The sequence below is a fragment of the Peromyscus californicus genome, unplaced genomic scaffold, assembly GCF_007827085.1.
Source record: "Peromyscus californicus insignis strain IS unplaced genomic scaffold, ASM782708v3 Scaffold_15__1_contigs__length_86483966, whole genome shotgun sequence".
Taxonomy (NCBI): domain Eukaryota; kingdom Metazoa; phylum Chordata; class Mammalia; order Rodentia; family Cricetidae; genus Peromyscus; species Peromyscus californicus.
In genome coordinates, this window is record NW_026294447.1 from 61,539,430 (window position 1) to 61,558,508 (window position 19,079).

The window sequence follows — 19,079 nt, forward strand, 5'->3', positions numbered from 1 at the left end:
GGTTGAACTAGTTTGGGCCATAATGATGTTATGGATGGTGTTGCACTGGCTGCATCATGAGCTAGGGTGGTGGGCTCCCTGTGTACCTGGATGCTGACTGCTGCCCCTCGCTGTCCCCAGGATCCTTGCCTCTCTACTCTGCTTCTTGACAAGCTCCCGGCTTCTGGGGTTCAGCCAGCGTGCCGCCCTGACGCCGAGAACCGCTGCGACGTTTGCACCACCCACCTCCACCAGCTCACTCGGGAAGCCCTGCGCCTGTTACAGACTCCCGCCAGCCACGAGGACCCTGATGCTTCCCGAGGAGGCCTTGTGGCTCCCAGCCCTAGGGACCCACCTGGACCAGTGGGCCTCACAGGGAGGCAGCCCCCTGTGGGACCTGACAGGAGGAAGGCAACAGCTTGGCCGTCCGGCCCCAGCGTCCAGGTGTCCGTGGCACCAGCGGGCCTCGGGGGAGCACTGAGCACAGTTACCATCCAGGCCCAGCAGTGCCTTGAGGGTGTGTGGAGCCTCTCAAGGGTCAACAGCTTCTTGCCGCCCACCTGCCTGGTGAGTGCTCTGCGTAGGTGGGCTACTGGATCCCAACTGGATCCCTTTTGGGCTCCTGACCACATCTGGGTGCTGTGCAGCATGGTGTTGGCAATGCAAACCCAGGAAGGTCAGGGATGCTTTTGGCTAGCTTGCCTCTCAGATCATCTGATGCTGTGGGCTGAGGGAGGAACCCAAGGTCTCCTGGGATGACCTCATCTGGGCTTGGGTTTAGAGAGGCATCTTCCATTGAGGCACTTCCGTGGCAGGCTGTCCTCAGGGGCATAGAGTGGGTGACGTAGACCTGCCCTGTGGACGGTTGACAGAACCTGGAATACAGTGAGGCCCACAGTTGCTGGCACTGACGTTCATAGGTTAAAGGATGTCCCCCAAGCCTCCCCTCTCGCCAGAGAGCCCTGGGAGGGCCTGGCTCCCCTTAATCCAGCCCTACAGCCCCTGACCAGGAGCAGTTGTCTGGGGCATTGCCTGCATGGGTGCTTCTCAGCGTCTTTCTTGGAGTCTCTCCAACACCCCATGTCCCCAGCTTTCCACCTGGTTCAGGGAATCCCAGGGTGGGAGTTAAGAGAGCAGTGCCGTTGGCCTAGAGGTGTCCTCGGGTGCTGGAAGGTGGGGCTCGGATTTAGGGAGTATAAGAGGTTATCTCTGGGCCCTGGAAGAGGGCCTGCCACCACAAGGACACAGCCAGCACTCTACATGAGCCCTGCTTGACTTAGCCCTTCTCCAGGGGCACCATGCTGAGGGCACAGCCAACTGCCCCTCGAGGACTCTAGCGGGGAGGGCAGTGTACTTTGTACTGTTGGTCTGAGTTCCCCTGGTGACCCAGTGGGAGGGATCCTCTGGGCAGGGAAGGTGTAAATAGATCTACAGGAATGAGGTACTGGTAGCTTAGCGGGGAGAGGCAGGAGGTGAAGGGGGGCAGGCTGCTGTGGATCATGTGTGCCTGGCTACATGGAGAAGCCCCCTCCCTGGAGTCCTGATTGTAGAGGATCTGTGGGTGTTTCCAAGGAACCGTGCTTCTGTGGTGGAGTTTCAGGTATGCATTCCAGGCACACAGCAGCCAACCATGCAGGCCTGGGAAGTTTGCAAAGTCCCTGGTGTGGGCTGGTGGGCTCTGTGTGTAGCATTTCAAGGAGATAGGCTGAGGGACCCCCGAGCCACTGGGCATTGTTGATACAAGCTCCCATGGAAGGAAGACATCTCCCGTTTTCTGACTGTAGGTACCTCTGTGAGGTGGGTAAAACTTGCCGGCAGGACTTTGCTCTTGGATGTGGTGTGTGCTGAGAATTCTGCCCAAGCTGGAGCTGGTCTCTGGGGTTTGTTCGGGGGCTGGTCTTTTGAGGCCATCTATCCTGAGGGTTGGAGTGCCATGTTGGTCATGGCCCAGCACTCTTCCCCTTACCATACTGAAGGGAGGTCAGCTGCTCTGTCCTCCTGAGGCTTTGATCCAACAGCTGGGCTGCCTGAGGAATGGGGAACAGAACCCAGGTGTAGGGTACAGATGCTACTGACTGCTCAGGTGAATTAATTAATCCCTGGCATTAAGCTGGACCCCAAAGACAAGCTCAGGTGATGTGCTCAGACCTAAGACGCTGGTCCAAAGGGGTCTGGGTGGCCGCATTGATTGACTGGCCTTAGGTCTGAGCAAGGCTGACGTTGATGGTCTTCATGCTTTGGTGTGGTGATGAGGGCTGGGAAGGATGCTGGGAGGGTCACTGGCCTTTAGTTAGGGAAGTCTGACTGGGGCCGGCAGTGCCATAAAATGTGGGCATTTAAGGCTCCCACTCCTCATTTCGTGTGCACATTGATTGTGTTTGGGAAGGTGGGAATGGATTTATAATTAGAGAACAGACCTGGCAATCAATAGGGAGATTATTAGAACCATAAACAGGACTTTAGGCTGCAGATGAGGCGATGTCCCCCGAAGCAGGGCATCAATTGCTGATGATCAGGGACTGCCTGGGCGCTCTGGTATTAAACACTTCTAGAGAGATGCATTGTGAATCTGTCACAGATGGGCAGTGGCCTGTGAGGGCTGATTAGGTGGATTGGTTCCCATAGGTGGGAAAGGCAGCCTGGCCCCCACCATAGTGGAATGAGGAGTGGAGGGCCAGGTCTGGGTCCCATGGGCACTTTCATTTTGACTGAGGAAAAGTGGTTGACTCTGGCTGGACAGTTGGTCCTTAGGGAAGATGGTATGACCTATGTCTTCGTAAACTCTCTGGAGCCACAGGCAAGGCCTGGAACATTCTAGGTGCTGTGGCTGAGAGCTGACCTGATCCCTCTATGTGCGTGTTACTGTGGTACAGCTGCCCTCATGGCCCCAAGTTCCTTTGGAGCGAGGAGCTATGGGCCTCCACAGCTTGAACCCAAACCACAGCCACATCTCATTTGGGTTTGGAGGAGTGTGCCATGACAGGCTGTCCTCAGGGAACAGCTCGGGTGACATAAGCTTGTCCCAGGGATGGATGACAGAGCCTGGAGTACACAGTGAGGTACTGACTTTTATACATTGAAGGATGACCTCCAAAGCTCCCCTCCCACCAGGGAGCCCTGTGAGAGCCTGGCTCCCTGTAACCCTTGATCAAAGAGGAGCCCTTTCCTGGCCATTTTGCCTATGGAGCATCCAGCTGTTACTCTGGAGCTCCTGGGGGATTGTCCCTACTAGTCTTTCTAGACTAGCAGAAGTTCTCAACCTGTGGGGCGTGACCTCTTTGGGGTCAAAGGACCCTTTCATAGGGGTCTCCTAAGACAATCTTGCATATCAGATATTGTACATCATAACTCAAAACAGTAGCAAAATGACAGTTATGAAGTAGCAACAAAAATAATTTTATAGTTGAGGGTCACCACAACATGAGGAGCTGTTAGAAAGGTTGAGAACCACTGCTCTAGACTGTCAGGTGGAGACACTGGTACTGTGACAGATGAGGACGTTTCCCCAGTGCCAGCCTTGTGGCATGTCCTGCAGTCAGAAGCCCTCATGGAGGTCAAGAAACCTGTTGTCATCTTGAAGCAGAAGCTGCAGGATAGGAAGGACTTCTGATCCTATAGTTAGTTTGAGATGGCACAGTTGACATCGAGGGACGCCTCGGTTCTCCACTGCGTGGTGGCTGTTGGGTAGCACCGTCCTGGGGGTGCCTGCTTGCCTCCCACTTCAAGCTGTGCGGGGAGCCTGCTGTCTGCTATTCACAGACGTAGGTGGATACTGGAGCGTGGATGAGCTCCTGCTGCAGTCTGGCCCTCCACTGATGATTCTAACTTGTTGCTGACTTCCCTGTTCAGGCCTTGTTTTACCCACCCACATAGTGGGGGTTGGTAGGATGTCCTCCTCTTCCATGAGAAGTCCTAGTGAAGCTGCTTCTGTGGTATGAGTGGGGACAATGCCCTAAAGGTATGGGACTTCCCAACCTTGGGCCAGGCCCTGGAGGCCTCTGGACGGTGAGGCCAGAGGAGGGGAGCAGGCAAAGAGGTCCCACTGAGGGTCCTACATTCTCTGCAGGACACTACCCCCTCCGTTTTATATACTTGCCCCAAGTGTAGCCTCAACCGAGCCTCCAGGTTGCTTCTCAGTCCCTCACAGTCCCTCAGCACCTGGTAGGGTATTTATTAGAGGGCACTGTCCTTCATGCCAGAACCTTGTAGATGGAGAGATCAGGCCTAGAGGGCTGCTGAGGTGGGCTAGTCTGCGTTTCTTAAACTCGGTTCCACAGAACCCTGGTGTTCTGTAGAGGTCAGCTGACACTGGGTGACGGCGTAGGTAGGTTCTGCATTGTCTTGCCTGTGTGTGGGTGCAGGATCTGGCTGTGAGGTCATGGCGTCGGGGCTCTGCTAGCTGTCCCTTGGCCAGTGCTGGCCTCACGCTCTCCTCTCTCCACGCTTTTCCTTTCGTTGCTGCTGTGTGCCTCCATCACACTTTCTGTTTGTCCGTCCACCTCCCCCTGCCCCGTGTTGTGCTCCCCTCCTCCTGCCCACACCACCACTGCTCTGCACTCGCTTTGGGACGGCTTCTTTTGGCATTTCCGGGCTCTGCTTCTGGCAGGAATTGGCAGTGGCCGTCCCGATGGACAAAGCCGTGTCATGGCAGCTGGTGGGACGGTGGAGCCAAGTCACATGCGGGACTCCTGAGACAGGTCAGTGTGGGGAGGACCAGTGGTGCAGGTGGGTCAGCCGGCCAGAGGCCCTGGTGTTTCTGGAGATGCCCCAGGGTGGCTGGGCCTATGGGAGTGGGTAGAAGGGCCACGTGGGGTGTGGGGCAGCAATTCTGGCCCCTGTGACTCCTTCAGTCCTCAGTGTCTGGCAGTCAGGCAGGGTGTTATGGGACCCAGGGCCTGGGCCCTCAGTACTGCCGTCACAGAGTGCTGAGCTAACTCTAGGTACTGGGGGCCATGGGTTGGACACCCCTCCTCTTGGAGCCTGTCCAAGCGTTCCTGGCCCTGGGCTCTGGCTGCTGTGCCCAGTAGGTGCTCAGCCAAATCCAGCGCTGCTCCGATGGCTCAGACTACAGATGTCAACCTTGCAGGTTGAACGTTTATGCTTTCCTGTGGAACTCTTCCCAGCTAAGCAGCTCAGTCTCTTGTAGGAAAACACACTAAGTGACAGGGAAAGGGACTCTCATTTGATGTGAGGGAGTGGCTTAGAGAAGAAGGGGGCTGGCCAGGCCGGGTTCTGAGGCATGTTTAGGAGTGTAGTCCTACACACCTACGGTCAGGTGGCTGACAAGGTGTTTGGTGCCGTGTCTGGTAAACTGTTCCGGGCTTGACCTTTTCTGCTATTGACCCTCCCTTCTTGCAGTCCTGGGGTAGTGGATGCTGCTGGGGACTGTCAAGGTGCTGGGCTTGCGCTGGCCGAAGCCTTGGGCTGGGCTCTGGACTTTTACGGGCAGAGAGACTGTTCTTTCTCCCAAGGGGGAGGGTGTTAGAAGCTGGGGTTCTTCAGGGACTGAGAATGTGAAGTCTTCTCTGTGAGGAGGGTAACTGCCCTGGGTTAGTGCCATCTCTGGGTACAAGGTGGCTTGTTCTACAGAGGTGCCACATCTGGTCTCAGGGCTGCATCCTTTGAGAGACCCTAGAAATACTGAGCTCAGCCCAAGGTCCCCAGACCAGGCCTGTGCCCTCTCAGCCTGGGGATCCCGGGCTCTGCCAGCTGGGACACAGGCCGTATTGGCTGGAATGTTGACCTCCCCACTCAGGCTGAGTGGGGAGGATATATTGGAGGGTGAGGGGCACGGGGGTTTCCAGGAAGAGACCAGCAGCCTGTCCTACTCTGCTAGGGCTTGGGTCCCCTCCACCCCCAGAGCCAGAGGGCCAGGTAAACATCATGTGGAAGCTGTCCTGGGAGCATTTAATTATATCTGTGCTCCACGACGAGGCCTCTCCCTTTCTAGAATTTATTTTAGCTAATTAGTTGGAAATGCCAGAGTTGTATTTCAGGCAGTGGAGTGTCATACGTTATCACATGGGGGACAATTAGCACTCATGCCAAGTATTTATTGTGGTGTCTTGTATAATTGTGCCTCTCGGTGATCCCAGATGGCCCGGGGATGTGGGGCAAAGGTCTGTCTGCCTGACCTCTGTGGTCACTACAGGCCTTGATGAGGGTGGCGTTAGAGTCTGTTCCTGGTGGGGTCTGCCTTTTCTTCTGTGCCTGGGACAAACCTGTCGTGTACCCTGAGCGTGGGACTTGGGTCCTTGCAGATTGTCTCGGAGGCTAGGCCTTTCTTGCGGGGTCCCAGTGTTTCAGCTATGACTTTCCAGTCACACAGGCAGGATCTTGCAAGTGTGTGGGTAGGTGGGTGGGTGGATGGGTGGGTGGGTGGGATTGAGGGGTAAATGAGAGTACTCAGCCTGGGGCAGTGAGTGTTCCTCTGTCTCCTGATGGTTTCTCATGTGGATTTCTCCTTCCTCCAGGCTGAGGCGGCTGTGGCTGCCGTTGCCGTGGCCGACACAGTCCGAGACTGCCCTCCAGCTGCAGGCCCTGATGGTATGTCTAAGGCTTGGGGCCGAGGGGCAGCATGCACTACAGCCCTGGTTACTCCAGCCCCAGGCTCCTCAGCAGGGGGTTCCACAGGCCCATCGGCTGCAGCCTCTTTCTTTATAAGGTATGTCTCTGGGGTCACGCAAGCTGCAGCATGTTGGGGAATGGAGGCCCTGAGTTCTTGGTCCCTGGTGGCCTGTGGCCTATTCTTGGGAGAACTGTGGCTCAGTCAGTGAAAGAGTGGGACATCAGACTGATGATGAGTAGTGCGGGAGTAGAACATCAGACTGAGCAGCTCAGCTCATGGCCTGGCTGGCCTCCCAGGGCACCTTTCAAAGGTACCTGTCTGGGACCTAGAGCTCAGGTGCATAGAAGTGACAGTGCCGTGGCTTGACTCCTTCCCTTCAGGATGCCTCGCTTGAAGATGTGAGGTAGCATGATGGTCTGACCAGAGGGAACAATGTACTTCAACGTGGGAGGTGGGAACACAGCCCCCCCACCCCCCGCCCCAGCTTGGGCAGTGGATAGGTAGGGGAACAGAACAGTCCTCTGCTCCAAGGTTCTGCAGACTCCAGGCTGGAGTCCTACCCTCTTCCAGCTGCCTGAGGAACAGGGATTACAGGATGTAATCGCCATAATGAGAGGTAATGGCAGCCAGCTGGGGGTCACTGTCCCATTAACAGCACACATGGGCGCTGATAAGCTTGTCTGTATCATGCTGGGCAGTGTGCAGAGGACGTCTTATCAGCCCTGGTCCGGGGGGACTGCAGGGCCTGATGGGGGGCGTGACGGGGCATGTGATTAGGGTATTGTCGGTCCTGGCTGATGAATGCTGTCATGCCGTGCGGTACTACCTCCCGTGACTGATGTGGCCTTAGCCACCACCCCAATTAGGTGCAGAGAACCTGGCTAGGACCTTCCAGATGGGGACATGTAGGAGTCCTTTTCAGCCTGCTTGGGAGCCTCTGTGTACCACCAGCAGACAAGGTGGTGTCTAGGCGGCTGGGCATGAGGGGCAGGTAGCTGTCTGTGTCCTTATCCTGCTTAGTTCTGGTTTCAAGGGCCTTTGCCTTGAGGATTTGGTGGCCTCTGGGGCAGCTACATTCCTGGCATGGTGCTTGGTAGGAGGTTTAGAAACGCTCAGATCTTTTGAAAAGAGTTTACTTGGCCACTGGTCCTGAGGCTGGGTAGCGCCCAGCACCCTGATTCTGAGGCCCCTGGTGCCTGAGGAGAATCTTGACACTGACTGCGGTGTGTGTGAGGCCCTCTCCCACTGGCTCATTAGCCACCCTGCCTGGCAGCGGGCAGCAGGTGCTGGCTGCCTTTTGTCTCAACCCTGGCTATGGAGGCTCCTCTGCCTGAGCAACACCCTGACCTTGGAAAGTTACCATAGAAACAAAGAAACAAGTGGACTTGGGTTAGGGGCTGGAGGCAGGTTTCCCAAGGCTGGTCTATGTATGGGGGTGGGGGTGGGGAGCGCTCCTGGCTGCCGTTCCTTCCAGCATATGGGTCACTCTGAATCTCAGTGGCTTCCTGAAGACCTGTTGAGGGCCGGGTTAAGGGTGATAGTGTTTCTGCAGGTGGTGTCCCACAGGGCTGAGATGGCTAGTGGGAGGCGCAACCCAATGAGCTTTGAAACTATGCAGCCACTGCCTGGCGCTGTGGATAAAGGGGAGGCATGGAGTTGGGGAGGGGCTTGCCCAGAGTGTACCAGGAGGCAGTAGAACTTTGGCCCCACCCCACGGCCCCTGGCTCATACGGAGTAGATGGTGTGTTCCTACCTTCACTCTCTGGACCTGGATGGGTGGAAATATCCTTGCTCATCCCTGCCCTTGGGAGGCTTGCATGATGGGAGAGGGGATGAGTCTGGAGTCTGTGAAGGTGTCCTGGGATGGAGGCCTGATCAGAGCGCTGCCCTTGTGTGCTCTGGGGGTGGGCCTCAGGGCCTGAGGAGGAGCCTGGCAGGTGCGTCTGTGCTGTGCACACGGAGTGGCGGTGGGCTCAGCAGTTTAGGTTCTCAAATCTCACAGTCATGGGGTGAGTCTGGGCCCTGCCACTTCTCTGAGTACCCTCCCCAGGCGGAACAACCAGCCCAAGCCTTCCTCAGCCACTTCCGTGTGCCGTGTCTACAGGGAAGTACACTGCAGTCCCCAGCGTGGGTAACTGAGCGCCAGGCGGGCAGAGTATCATCCCCTCAGCTGGACCCGAGTGGTTGAGCGCTGACTGGATGGATGTCCCCAGTTGAGGCCACTCTGTGGGGGCTGCCGTGACCTTGACACCCATGTCCTGAACCCTCTGATGGCTCTGCGGCCTGCAGCCTCCTCTCTGTCTCTGACGTTCCCGTTAGCACTGCCCACCTGCCTGGCTATCCTTCTGCCCTTAGTAAAGATGGGTTGCCTCTGGGACCCAGAATCTAGAGATCTTGGGAACCTCTGCTGGAGGAGGCATCTTTCAGGTAGCTATGGGGCAAGGATGTCTTTCTGGTACTCGAAGCTTCCTGGCCCCTGTGGAGCCCCAAGTGTCTTTCTGGACGTACGTTTGGGCCTAGCCGGCAGAGGTGCTGAGGCTCCAAAGCCGGGTCTGAGCTACCAGGAGGGAAGACTTGTCAGCTCAGTCTCTTGCTTGCTCCAGTCTCCGGTGTAAGGCCCGCAGGGGACAGCGGCACCACAGGCCCAGGGAGGCCTTAGGTGGTAGCTCCCTCCAGTCATGTCTTAAGTCCCTATTACTGTCCTGTGGGACCCACCAAGGAGCTCCCAATGAGTACTTTAGTCCTCATGAGGCAGACCCTGCAGATGGCAGGTCTGCTATGGTGAAGGAGGCTTGTTGTGGCCTTGCCATGCCCACCAGCCTCTGAGCTGAGGGAAAGCGTTGGTTGGATTGGCAACCGCTGATCGCTCCAAGGGCACAAGCTGCCTTTCAGATGCTCAAAGACCTCAGTGTCAAGTCCATCCAACTCTAAAGTACCTTCCTCTTTGGAAGAGGTACATTTTCTTTATGAAAAGGGGGAAAAAAAACAAAACATTTTTTCTCTGTTCTCATGAATCAATGACCAGAGAGACGATGAATCTGGGGTTGCTGTTCAGGCTGGCATTCACAAACTGGGTCATTCATGCCTTCATTCAGGTCTGCGCCGGGCTTCCTGTGAGCTCGGGCTTGGCTTGGCTGGTGTCTCTGTAGTCATCTCAGGCCAGAGTAGTTTTATGGAGCAGGAGGCTTAGGGCTGGGCTCTACCTTGGGGCATCAGGACAGGCTTCCCGGAGGTGGTGTCCCTGGGGTTGAGAGGGCTGTTGGGAAGCTCCTGCCTTTTTTAATTTTCCAGTCAGGGGCAGATGGCTCAGACTGGCCCACTCCTCCCTGCATGTCCTGCTGCCCCAGGGCTGCCACTTCCACACAGTGTGGTGGCCTTGATGGTCCTGGGTAGGGTACCCTATCTTTTCTTAGCCTTGGTGAGGCACATGTTTCCTGTGCCTTTGCTGCTCAGAACCAAACTGGGGTCCTCAGTGGGCAGGCTTGGCCTCTGAGACTAAAGTCCCTGCAAGCCGAAGCCTTGCAGTCTTGGGAGGTTGGTGGGAATTTGTCTCATCTTCATCAGAGAGAAGGTACCTGTCCTGGGGCGTCCGTCAGTCGTCAGGGACCTGCTGTGAGTCACATTTTGTGAACTCTGGAGGCTGGGCCTGCTCCAGCAGCTGCTGGCTCCTAACCCTTCTGGGAGGTGCTGCAAGTCAGGTCAGACCAAGGTGCTGGCCGTGTGCAGGAGGTAGTTGGGTCTCTGCACCCACTTACAGGCAAGAAAGCTACTCTAGGAAGCCTCCTTGTCCTGCCCAGGAATCCCTGGACCCCTTTCTGCTCAGCTGGGATGGCATAGCTCTTCCATTAGTTCCCTGCACTGGGCAGTACCAGGCAAGGGGGTTGTGACTGCCCTGCCCTGATCATACCTGGAGAGAACAGTGCTTTCTGAGGCTGGACGGAGGCTTTTCCTCAGGAGGCCGCTGGGGTGGGATCTGGAGTGGGAGGCCCCAAATAGGGAGGTGGGAGGCATGGAGAGCCCCTGAGCGATGGCCGAACAGTATAGCTCTCTGCTGTGGCCCTTCCCAGGCACTGCCAATGTCCTCTGACCCCCACAGGAGTAGTTTGGGTTGTAGCTGAGGGTCGATCCTTCTTGCCTTGACCTTTGACTTCTCGGTGTACACAGTCTGGTAGTGTTGGCCTCGCTTGCCTTGTTTTGCTGTGTGCCTCTTCTCTGAGGGTGCTGTGACAGACTTCCTCGCATGGCTCATTTGAGCTTTGCCAACACAGGCTCAGGCAGGTGCTAGGCAAATGCTTAAGGCTCTGTGTGAGGTTTGAGTTTGCACCTCAGGGTGCAGGTGCCACCACTGCCACCAGAGAACCCAGGTTCTGGGGCCCAGGGCTCTTCCTGGGCAGGAGACCTCCACTCCCTGCTCTGCCCTGTCTGCTGCACGCGGGTGCTGCTGCGGCTCCGTTAAGGACTCCGCCATGCATCGTAGATTACTTTTATTTTCTGTGATGACACCTCACTAGGAGGAAGCTGTCCCTGGGGCCTCTTAAAAGACAACTCCTATTAAAGATGAGAGAAGTTACCAGAGCACCAGCAGCGTGGTGGGAGGTGCCAAGGAGGGCCCCGGGCTCTGGGCTCTTGCGTGTTGGATCCTTCTGAGGAGGACCAAGTGGACCTGGGAGGCCTACAGGGATGGGGAGAAGGAGCCGGGGCATTTGGGGATATGGGGGAGGGGTGGACCTGGTTGGATAGCTTCTCATCCTGGTCACCTGCCCCCACCCGGGTCTTCTTCTTTGGAAAATGGTGACAGGCACAGGGAGTGTGGCTCAGCCAGGGTAACCATGGTTTGAATTTACAGTGGTGATATTCTTGGGTCCTTGTGGTGTGGGTTAGGGCCGTGTGGCTCTCATGACCTCAGTTATGGTAGGAGGCAAAGCCTTGGCTGGAGGACTTTGCAGGGGGAGGGTGTTGGAGGGCAGTGGGAACAACTGTTAAAAGGGTCTGGGGCCTTCAGGAAAACCCATCCCGGGACAGAGACCTGACCCGTGAGATGTATCCCTGGAGTACAGTCAGCTTGAAGAAAGCTATGGAGGGTAGGAATGAAGGCTGTGACTTCAGGGATCTCCCAGAGCAGAATGCAGTCCTTTGCCTACAAGGACCGTCTGTCTCCTGCCCTGGCTGTCGTCCCAGCTTGGGGCCACACCACTCAGAAAAATAGAGTTCAGGCCGTGAAGCTGTAAGAGTTTCTGGCTGTTTTCTCAGAGCGATTCCTGTATGGCTGATGGAGTCTGAGGGTGGAGCAGCGTGGTATGGACAGACACAGTGACGGGGTAGTTGTTGGTATACTCTGAGCCCCCTGCCTCTCCTCCCCAGGGCTGCCCAGAAGCTCAGCCTGGCCTCCAAGCGCAAGAAGCACCACCCACCACCTGCGCCCACCACTCGGGGCACGTCCACCTACCCCACGGACTTCAGTGGCACTCTGCAGCTGTGGCCTCCCCCAGTGCCCCCCTGCCTGCTCAGGGCTGCCTCCAAGGCCAAGGAAAACCCCAGCAACTTTGGAAAGGTAGATCCTACCTGAGGTCAGATGGCCTGGGTGTGGGAGGCCAGGGCTATCTAATAAGATGTAGGAGATAGAGGGCCCCACTTTCTTCTCCAGGGCCACATTAGGACAGCTGACAGAGCTAAATATGGGGAGCCTGAGCCTCTGGGAAGCAATGCCCCAAAGGGCATAAGGAGTGTGGAGCTGAGGTGGGAAATGACGGGAAGAAGCTTGTCCCTCAGGTCCCAGGGACATGTTCCAAGATAGCATGTGGTGGGGCATCTGGGCCTAGGATGGGGCTGAGCTGGAGAGCCTCAGTCTTGCTTCTTCCTCGCTGGATGCTGCCTTGAGGTGGGGCTGGGCAGGAGGAAGGGGTGGGACCCCTCAGCTTTCCTGAGTCAGGGGATCCCGGCAGCTCAGCCAGATGGGTTTCAGTTGGGGAAACAGATCTAGGAAGGGTGAGAACCCTGTGTGGTGTTGAGACAAGCTGGTTGGCTCCAGACCTTCTTCCAAGAGTTCTAATTTGATTCCTAAGATTGGTACTCTGCTGAGGAAGAAGTCCCTGTACCCCAGGCCCAGTGGGCTGCCCCTGTGGCAGGACCGTGCAGATGCATGGGTGAAGTGGGCCCTATGCCCCCAGGGTGGAGAGCCAGACTCTATCAACCACTGTGGAGAGGGGGTTCCTGACCTCTGGCACGTGTTTTTCACTGAACCTTTGCCACTCCAAGGGCAGTGTCCCCTGCCAGGCATCCTGGGGGTTATGGAACTGGACCGCCCCGGCTTGGCACTAGCCCTGCACGCGCGCCGTGTCCTGCGCACATGGTCAGCACTGGCTAGTGGCAGTGGACTCCGAAACAGGGACCAGAGAGGAAGCTGTGTGTTTGCAGACTTTCCTTCCAGAAGGGAGGCCTCCTTCTGTGGCAGAGCCCCTGAGGAAGGAAGGACTTTCTAGACAGGGCTGCCCAGACAGGCAGCTGCAGGCGGGTGGGAGGGACTGGGACTCTTTCAGGCCCAGCTGACTTCACTCTGCACACTTTTAGCTAGCACTGTGGGCTGCTTTTCTTGCCCTCTGCTGCCTCTCAGAATGCTAATTGGTGGCTGGAAGCCAGGACTCCTGGCTCCTCCCTTCCCCTGGGAAGGGGACACACCCCATGGTTTCCTCAAGGCAGTCTGCTGGAGGTGGCCTCCGTTGGGGTGGAGTATGGGAAATAGATTAGCCTGGGGTTGATTGCAGACAGTTGGCATGGGAGCCACATACGTGTTCAGTGTGGCCCGTAGTGCTGTGGCCAGTAGTGCTGTGGCCCAGGAGTGTCGTAGAGTTGACTCAGAAAGTTTCTCCGTTCTGGACCCAGCTGTGTGGATCTGAACCAGTCACCTTCTGCTCCTGGCCCCAGGCCACTGTATTGCAGTGGTGGGTTTACTTGGGCAGCCCAGCTGTCTGGGGCCTGATGGGGCCGTTCTGTGAAGGTCTGTGTGTGTACAGTTGTTCGGCTCCGGGTTGGCTGGGCTGCGAGCGGGGCCAAGGCAGCCTGCCTCGTTTAGGACAGTTACAGTTCTTGGTGACAGGCGTCACCTGCCTCTGTGCCCTATTCTGTTGGGAGGAGGGGTGTCCCTGACCCCCACTACCCATGCCCGCCAGGCCTTGGCTGCCCCCACTTTCACACTGGCAGTGTTTAGTAGATGAGGCCGGTGGCGTCAGCACTGTCTAGTGAGGAAGGGAGGGAGGGAGATTGGACCGAGGCCTGAGTGACTTGAGCACCCCAGTCTCCTCTGCCTGCCACAGCTCTAGGTGGGTCCCACTGACCAGGCTGTCACCGTCTGGCTGTGTGGGTACAGGGCTGGGATGAGACCGGGGGAAGAATGGCTGGGCCTAGGACCAGCCTGTTTGTTCTCTTAGCCTGTCTGTCCACCTAGCTTCTCTTCCTCAGAGGCTGTGGTGGGTGTGGGGACGGTGTCTGCCTTAGGGCTGATGGGATGAGGAGTTCCGACTCTTTTCTGGACATTAAAGCTCAGAATGGCACCTGCTCTTTATTGTCACTGTGTTTTGGGGGCCTGCCAGGTCTCTGCTGTCCGAGGAAGCCCTCAGCCTTCTTTTCTGCTGACCCTGGACCATTCAGGGCTTTCCCCAGAGACCAAGTGTCCTGGCCACCTGCCTGTTACCCGGCCCTGTCCCCCACACCGCTGTCCCCCTCCCTGGCTCTCGGTGTCATCAGCACTAATGTCACATCACCAGAAGTACCTCCTGAAAGGCGTTTAATATTGCCACGGAAAAGAAGTTAGATTACATTCAGTGTCTGACATTAATGTGCTACTTAAGATAATTCATCATACCGTGGTATTAAAAAAGACATCTCTGGTGTTGGGTGCTGAGTGGCGCCCATCCCCCTCCCCAGATTGGTCCACCTCTGGGGAGCTGGAAGCCCGGCTTTTATGTAAAATGTGCTTCCCTCCCCCCAGCTCCAGTGGCTTTGTGATATCTGCACATTTGGGGGGTGAGGATGCTCTTGTCTCCCGAGAGACCCTGTCATTTCCCTGAGGTAATGACAGGTTCTTTCCAGCAGACAATGGACGGGGGCAGTGGGGGGCAGGCTGGACGAGATGCCCTGCTCAGTCCCCTCCCTGCCTGGGGACTCGGGATTAGTATCTGCTGAAGAGGCATCCGCAGACATCAGAGCCAAATCACAGCTTCTCCAGGCCTCTCCTCCCCACTAGGCAGCCTCTCACATCTCCAGAGCCCATTTGGTTCCTGAAGTGGTGAGGAGTTCACACTGGAAAAAAATTGCCAAAAATTACCTGGAAGTGTACATTTTCGTCTGCATTGCAGCAGCGTGTGGAAATGAAATCGTTTTGTTCCCGTCACTGGGGAATAAAGGAATCGATTCTTGCCTGATGGAGCCCAGGTTCTCAGTAGTACAATAGCCAAGTATTTCTTTGCTCCCCTCTCTCCCCAGAGGGTGGGACACTCTGCTCCGCAGGAGGCTCTGCATATCAATGTGCCCCTTGTCCGCTGGGAGCCAGCCCGTGGTGCTTGCGTAAGCTGCCCCCTAAACCAATTTTGCAGCATTATGTATCTGTCACTTACAATTAAATCCTTGAAAAATATTGGTTCTGAAATGAGTCTCTGGTAATTTGATTTACACCAATGCGAAGTCAGAGATTTCACTGGAGAGTGAAAGGTGTGACCTCCAGCCAAGGGAGGCCCTAACTCAGGGTGGCTTCTGAGGAAATAGTGCCTCCCACCTGCCCCAGCCTCCCTCCTCCGCATTACTGCGCCTGTGGGGAGTATCTGTCCTCCACACAGGTTTTGGGGTGCCGCAGTGCAGCTTTCTTTGGCATCCTTGTATCCTCCATTGCATTTTCATGGAAGGTTTTGGGGTCCATTGTTCTGGGCCTTATGGACCCTGGCAGTCACTGGGCATATTGGAATCTCCTTTGTTTCTGCCAGGGCCCAGGCTGACCAGTCAATAGCAGGGCTCCAGGAGCTCAGGTCCACCCCTGCCCTCTCCTCCACACACCTCCCAGCCTCAGTTTCTCCAAATTGGGGCTCGTTAGGCAAGACTTCAGAATTGCCTTTTCTCAGATTGGATTCTCGTTCCGGGGAACTTCCTCCACTCTGTGCCCATCCTAGCTTCTCTCCTTCGTGAGCTTCTCTAGCCTGGCTTCCTGAGTTGTTTCAGGGCGCAGGCGGCAAGCCTGGAGTTTATCCCCACAGCCTCTCGGCCTTCTGGGGCCCTTCTCCTTTTCTGTGGGTTTGCACATTTGTTCACTCTACAGGTGTGCCCACTCTCTTCCTGGGATGCGAGTCCTCCCATCAAGGACTTTGTCCTGAGGCTGGTGATGGTGCCGGCTCACCTTCAGGGTTTTCTGAAGGAGAAACACCTAGGGGCCTAGGGAGTGCTCCCTGTCTCTGCTAACTGACCTCTCCTTCCCTACCTTGCCTCTGTCTCCCGCTTTGCTGACTGGCTGTGCACCCCACCAGCCTTACCCCACCCTGGGCTTCATTTTCTCTCTATCCGGCTGACCTCATGTGGGAGCCGCTCAGGCAGCATTCCTGTGGTCTCAGCACCCATGCTGAGACCTGGTCTGCTGTCCTGACTCGAGCTGGCTTCCCCTGCTCTGTAATTAGTGACCAGCTGGGTGGAGGGCGGAGCTCAGATTCCTGCTTCTGCCAACCCCCAGGTAAAGGTTATGCTACGTATCTGGCCGGCACAAGGAGTCCAACGCTCCGCTGAGTCCTCATCCTACCTGAAGGTGGACCCTCGGAAGAAGCAGGTGACTCTTTATGACCCCGCTGCTGGGCCCCCGGGCTGTGCAGGCCTCCGCCACGCCCCCACAGCACCGGTCCCCAAGATGTTTGCTTTTGACGCCATCTTCCCCCAGGACTCGGAGCAGGTACAGTGGAACGCCTGGGTGCTTGTGACAGGATTAGATCTGACTCTCTGTGGAGTGGGAACTTAGCTGCCTGTTGGGCCTGCCAGGTCTTCCTCCCTAGCAGTCCTAGCCCAGGACATTTCCCCAGTCTCTGCCTAGTCCTTCAGGCCAAGTGTTGGGGAAACACTGAGCTCTTCAGGCCCATTCTCCTATGAAACTTTTTGAGCAGCTATGCCCTGGAAACTGGGGACACTGGGTGCCCACGCAGCACACTGAGCAATGACCATGACTTCCTTATGCTGTGTTGTGGGCAGCAACTGTCAGTGCTGGGTCGGGTGCCTAGGCACAGCACATCCTATCTGTATTGTATGTGTCCTGTCTGCTAACTTACGTGTCTGTCAGTTCATGTGCCCTGTGGGCTGCCTGCCTGCCTGTGATCAGGACTAATGGGCCTTAGGTTTACAGATGTAGCAGAGGCACTAGCCACAGCCCGTCAGCTCTGGCACCTGCCTAATCCCCACTGGGTTCCTCCCCAGGCTGAGGTCTGCTCAGGAACCGTGGCCGACGTGCTCCAGTCTGTGGTTGGTGGAGCTGATGGCTGCATTTTCTCCTTCGGCCACATGAGCCTTGGTAAGTGCTCTGTCACTCCTGTGCACCCATGATGCCGTCTAACTGTTCCCGTCTTGGTTGTCGCTATCACTGAGCGTAGGCCTGGATGTGGGAGTGGGGAGTCTCACAGCAAAGCTGAGGCAGGCAGAGCCAGAAGGCAGAGGCCTCAGAGTGGCTGGGTGAGGTGTCAAGGCCATTTGGGTTAGCCCTGAGGACCCTGGGCACATTCCTGAGCCTGGAAGGACTCTGGAGGGCGGTTTGTGGAGGGTTAGCGGTGGTTCTCACATGCCGCTGTCTCCCAGGCAAGTCGTATACCATGATTGGGAAGGACAGCTCACCCCAGAGCCTGGGCATCGTGCCCTGTGCTATCTCCTGGCTCTTCAGGCTCATTGATGAGCGCAGGGAAAGGATGGGCACACGCTTCTCCATCCGTGTGTCTGCTGTGGAAGTGTGCGGCCATGACCAGAGTCTCCGGGACCTGCTTGCTGAGGTGGCTTCGGGCAGCCTTCAGGACACCCAGTCTCCAGGCGTTTGCCTGCGGGAGGACCCTGTGGGAGGGGCACAGGTACACCAATGCTTTTAGCCTTTCTGAGACTGGAGGAGGGAAGAGGGAGCACTGTGTTTGGCCTCAGGCCACTAAATGCATGTGCCCTCCACCTTTTCTCTCACAGCTCCAGAACCAGAATGAGCTGCGGGCACCCACAGCAGAGAAGGCAGCCTTCTATCTGGATGCGGCCTTGGCGGCCCGCAGCACAAGTCACGCTGGCTGTGGGGAAGACACCCGACGCAGCTCCCACATGCTCTTCACCCTACATGTGTACCAGTATCGTGTGGAGAAGTGTGGCCAAGGAGGAAGTAGGTGCACGGGGTGGGAGGGCATGTCCATGGGGTTGCCAGCCCCCTGAGGGGGGCCTTGTGGGCTTCTCTGCCTGCTTGGGTGGGCTGTGGAACAAGGTCTGGGTGCCCAGACCCCAGCACCTACTTATACTGTGTTTTCAGTGTCTGGAGGTCGCAGCCGCCTGCACCTCATCGACCTGGGCAGCTGTGAGGCAGCACTCAGCAGAGGCGGAGAGGCTTCTGGAGGACCCCTGTGTCTGTCTCTGTCAGCTCTGGGCAGTGTCATCCTGGCCCTAGTCAACGGGGCCAAGCATGTGCCCTACAGGTGAGGATGGGAGTAGGCACCAGCAGGGTGACCTGGGAAACTGGCTGTTTTGATGTCTGGCATTTCTGGGGACCTCGGTTCAGGGCCAGCAGGGGGTCCTGGAGCTTTGGGTGCAGGGACAGGTGCAAGGGCACAGTGAGAGCTCCACACCTAGCCCTGTCCCCCAGGCTAGTGGTCTACACCTCACCTGGTCTTCCACCTGGATGGCCCCTCCCCCCAGCCTCTGAGCGAATCCTTGGCTTGTAGGGACCACAGACTCACCATGCTGCTGCGGGAGTCCCTGGCTGCTACCAACTGCCGCACCACTATGATAGCACACATCTCAGACTCACCGGCCCACCACGCAGAGACCCTCAGCACTGTACAGCTGGCTGCCCGCATCCACCGCCTGCGCAGGAAGAAGGGCAAGGTAAGCCCCAGCTCCTGCGGCCTCCCAAGGGCCCCCAGGCTCCCATATCCTCTATAGCCCCCCACTCTGGACATCAGGGGGAAGGGGCAATAGGTGTGTTCAGCTGTAGGTGGGTCTCTTATGTCTCCAGAGAAGAGCCCAGCCCCAAGTCCCTGGGGCGCTGGGCAGGGATGCAGCTGCTCACAATAGGGTTTATGTTGTAAGGGGAATGAACACCATCCCAGCAGGAGACTTCCCAGGAATGCTGGGTGTTCTGAGGTCACTGCTCTGGGTCTGGATGCTGCACTTGGTGTAGCATGATCTTTTCTGCCTGAGCTCTGTCCCCACCCTGTGACATGGTCCATGCTGATTACCTCTCAAAGCTCCTCGGAAGCCTCCTTACGTTCTGTACCCTATAGTGTTATTCCCAGCACTTACAGGCCTTGCTCAGCTGCTCCTGTCTCGCAGAGTCCAC

General features: G+C 56.9%; 1 protein-coding gene across 3 annotated transcripts in view; it reads left to right on the top strand.

Annotated features, from left to right (window-relative positions):
• Kif26a (kinesin family member 26A) overlaps positions 1 to 19,079 on the top strand; it is a 38,454-nt gene that overhangs the window by 13,362 nt on the left and 6,013 nt on the right. For 2 of the 3 annotated variants that reach the window (XM_052739115.1, XM_052739116.1), the window contains exons 3-11: positions 121 to 546; positions 6,453 to 6,643; positions 11,909 to 12,098; positions 16,254 to 16,466; positions 16,982 to 17,075; positions 17,357 to 17,619; positions 17,726 to 17,909; positions 18,054 to 18,216; positions 18,463 to 18,625. In XM_052739115.1, the coding sequence (XP_052595075.1) occupies positions 121 to 546; positions 6,453 to 6,643; positions 11,909 to 12,098; positions 16,254 to 16,466; positions 16,982 to 17,075; positions 17,357 to 17,619; positions 17,726 to 17,909; positions 18,054 to 18,216; positions 18,463 to 18,625 (1,887 nt within the window). The other variant, XM_052739118.1, reaches the window with a different exon arrangement.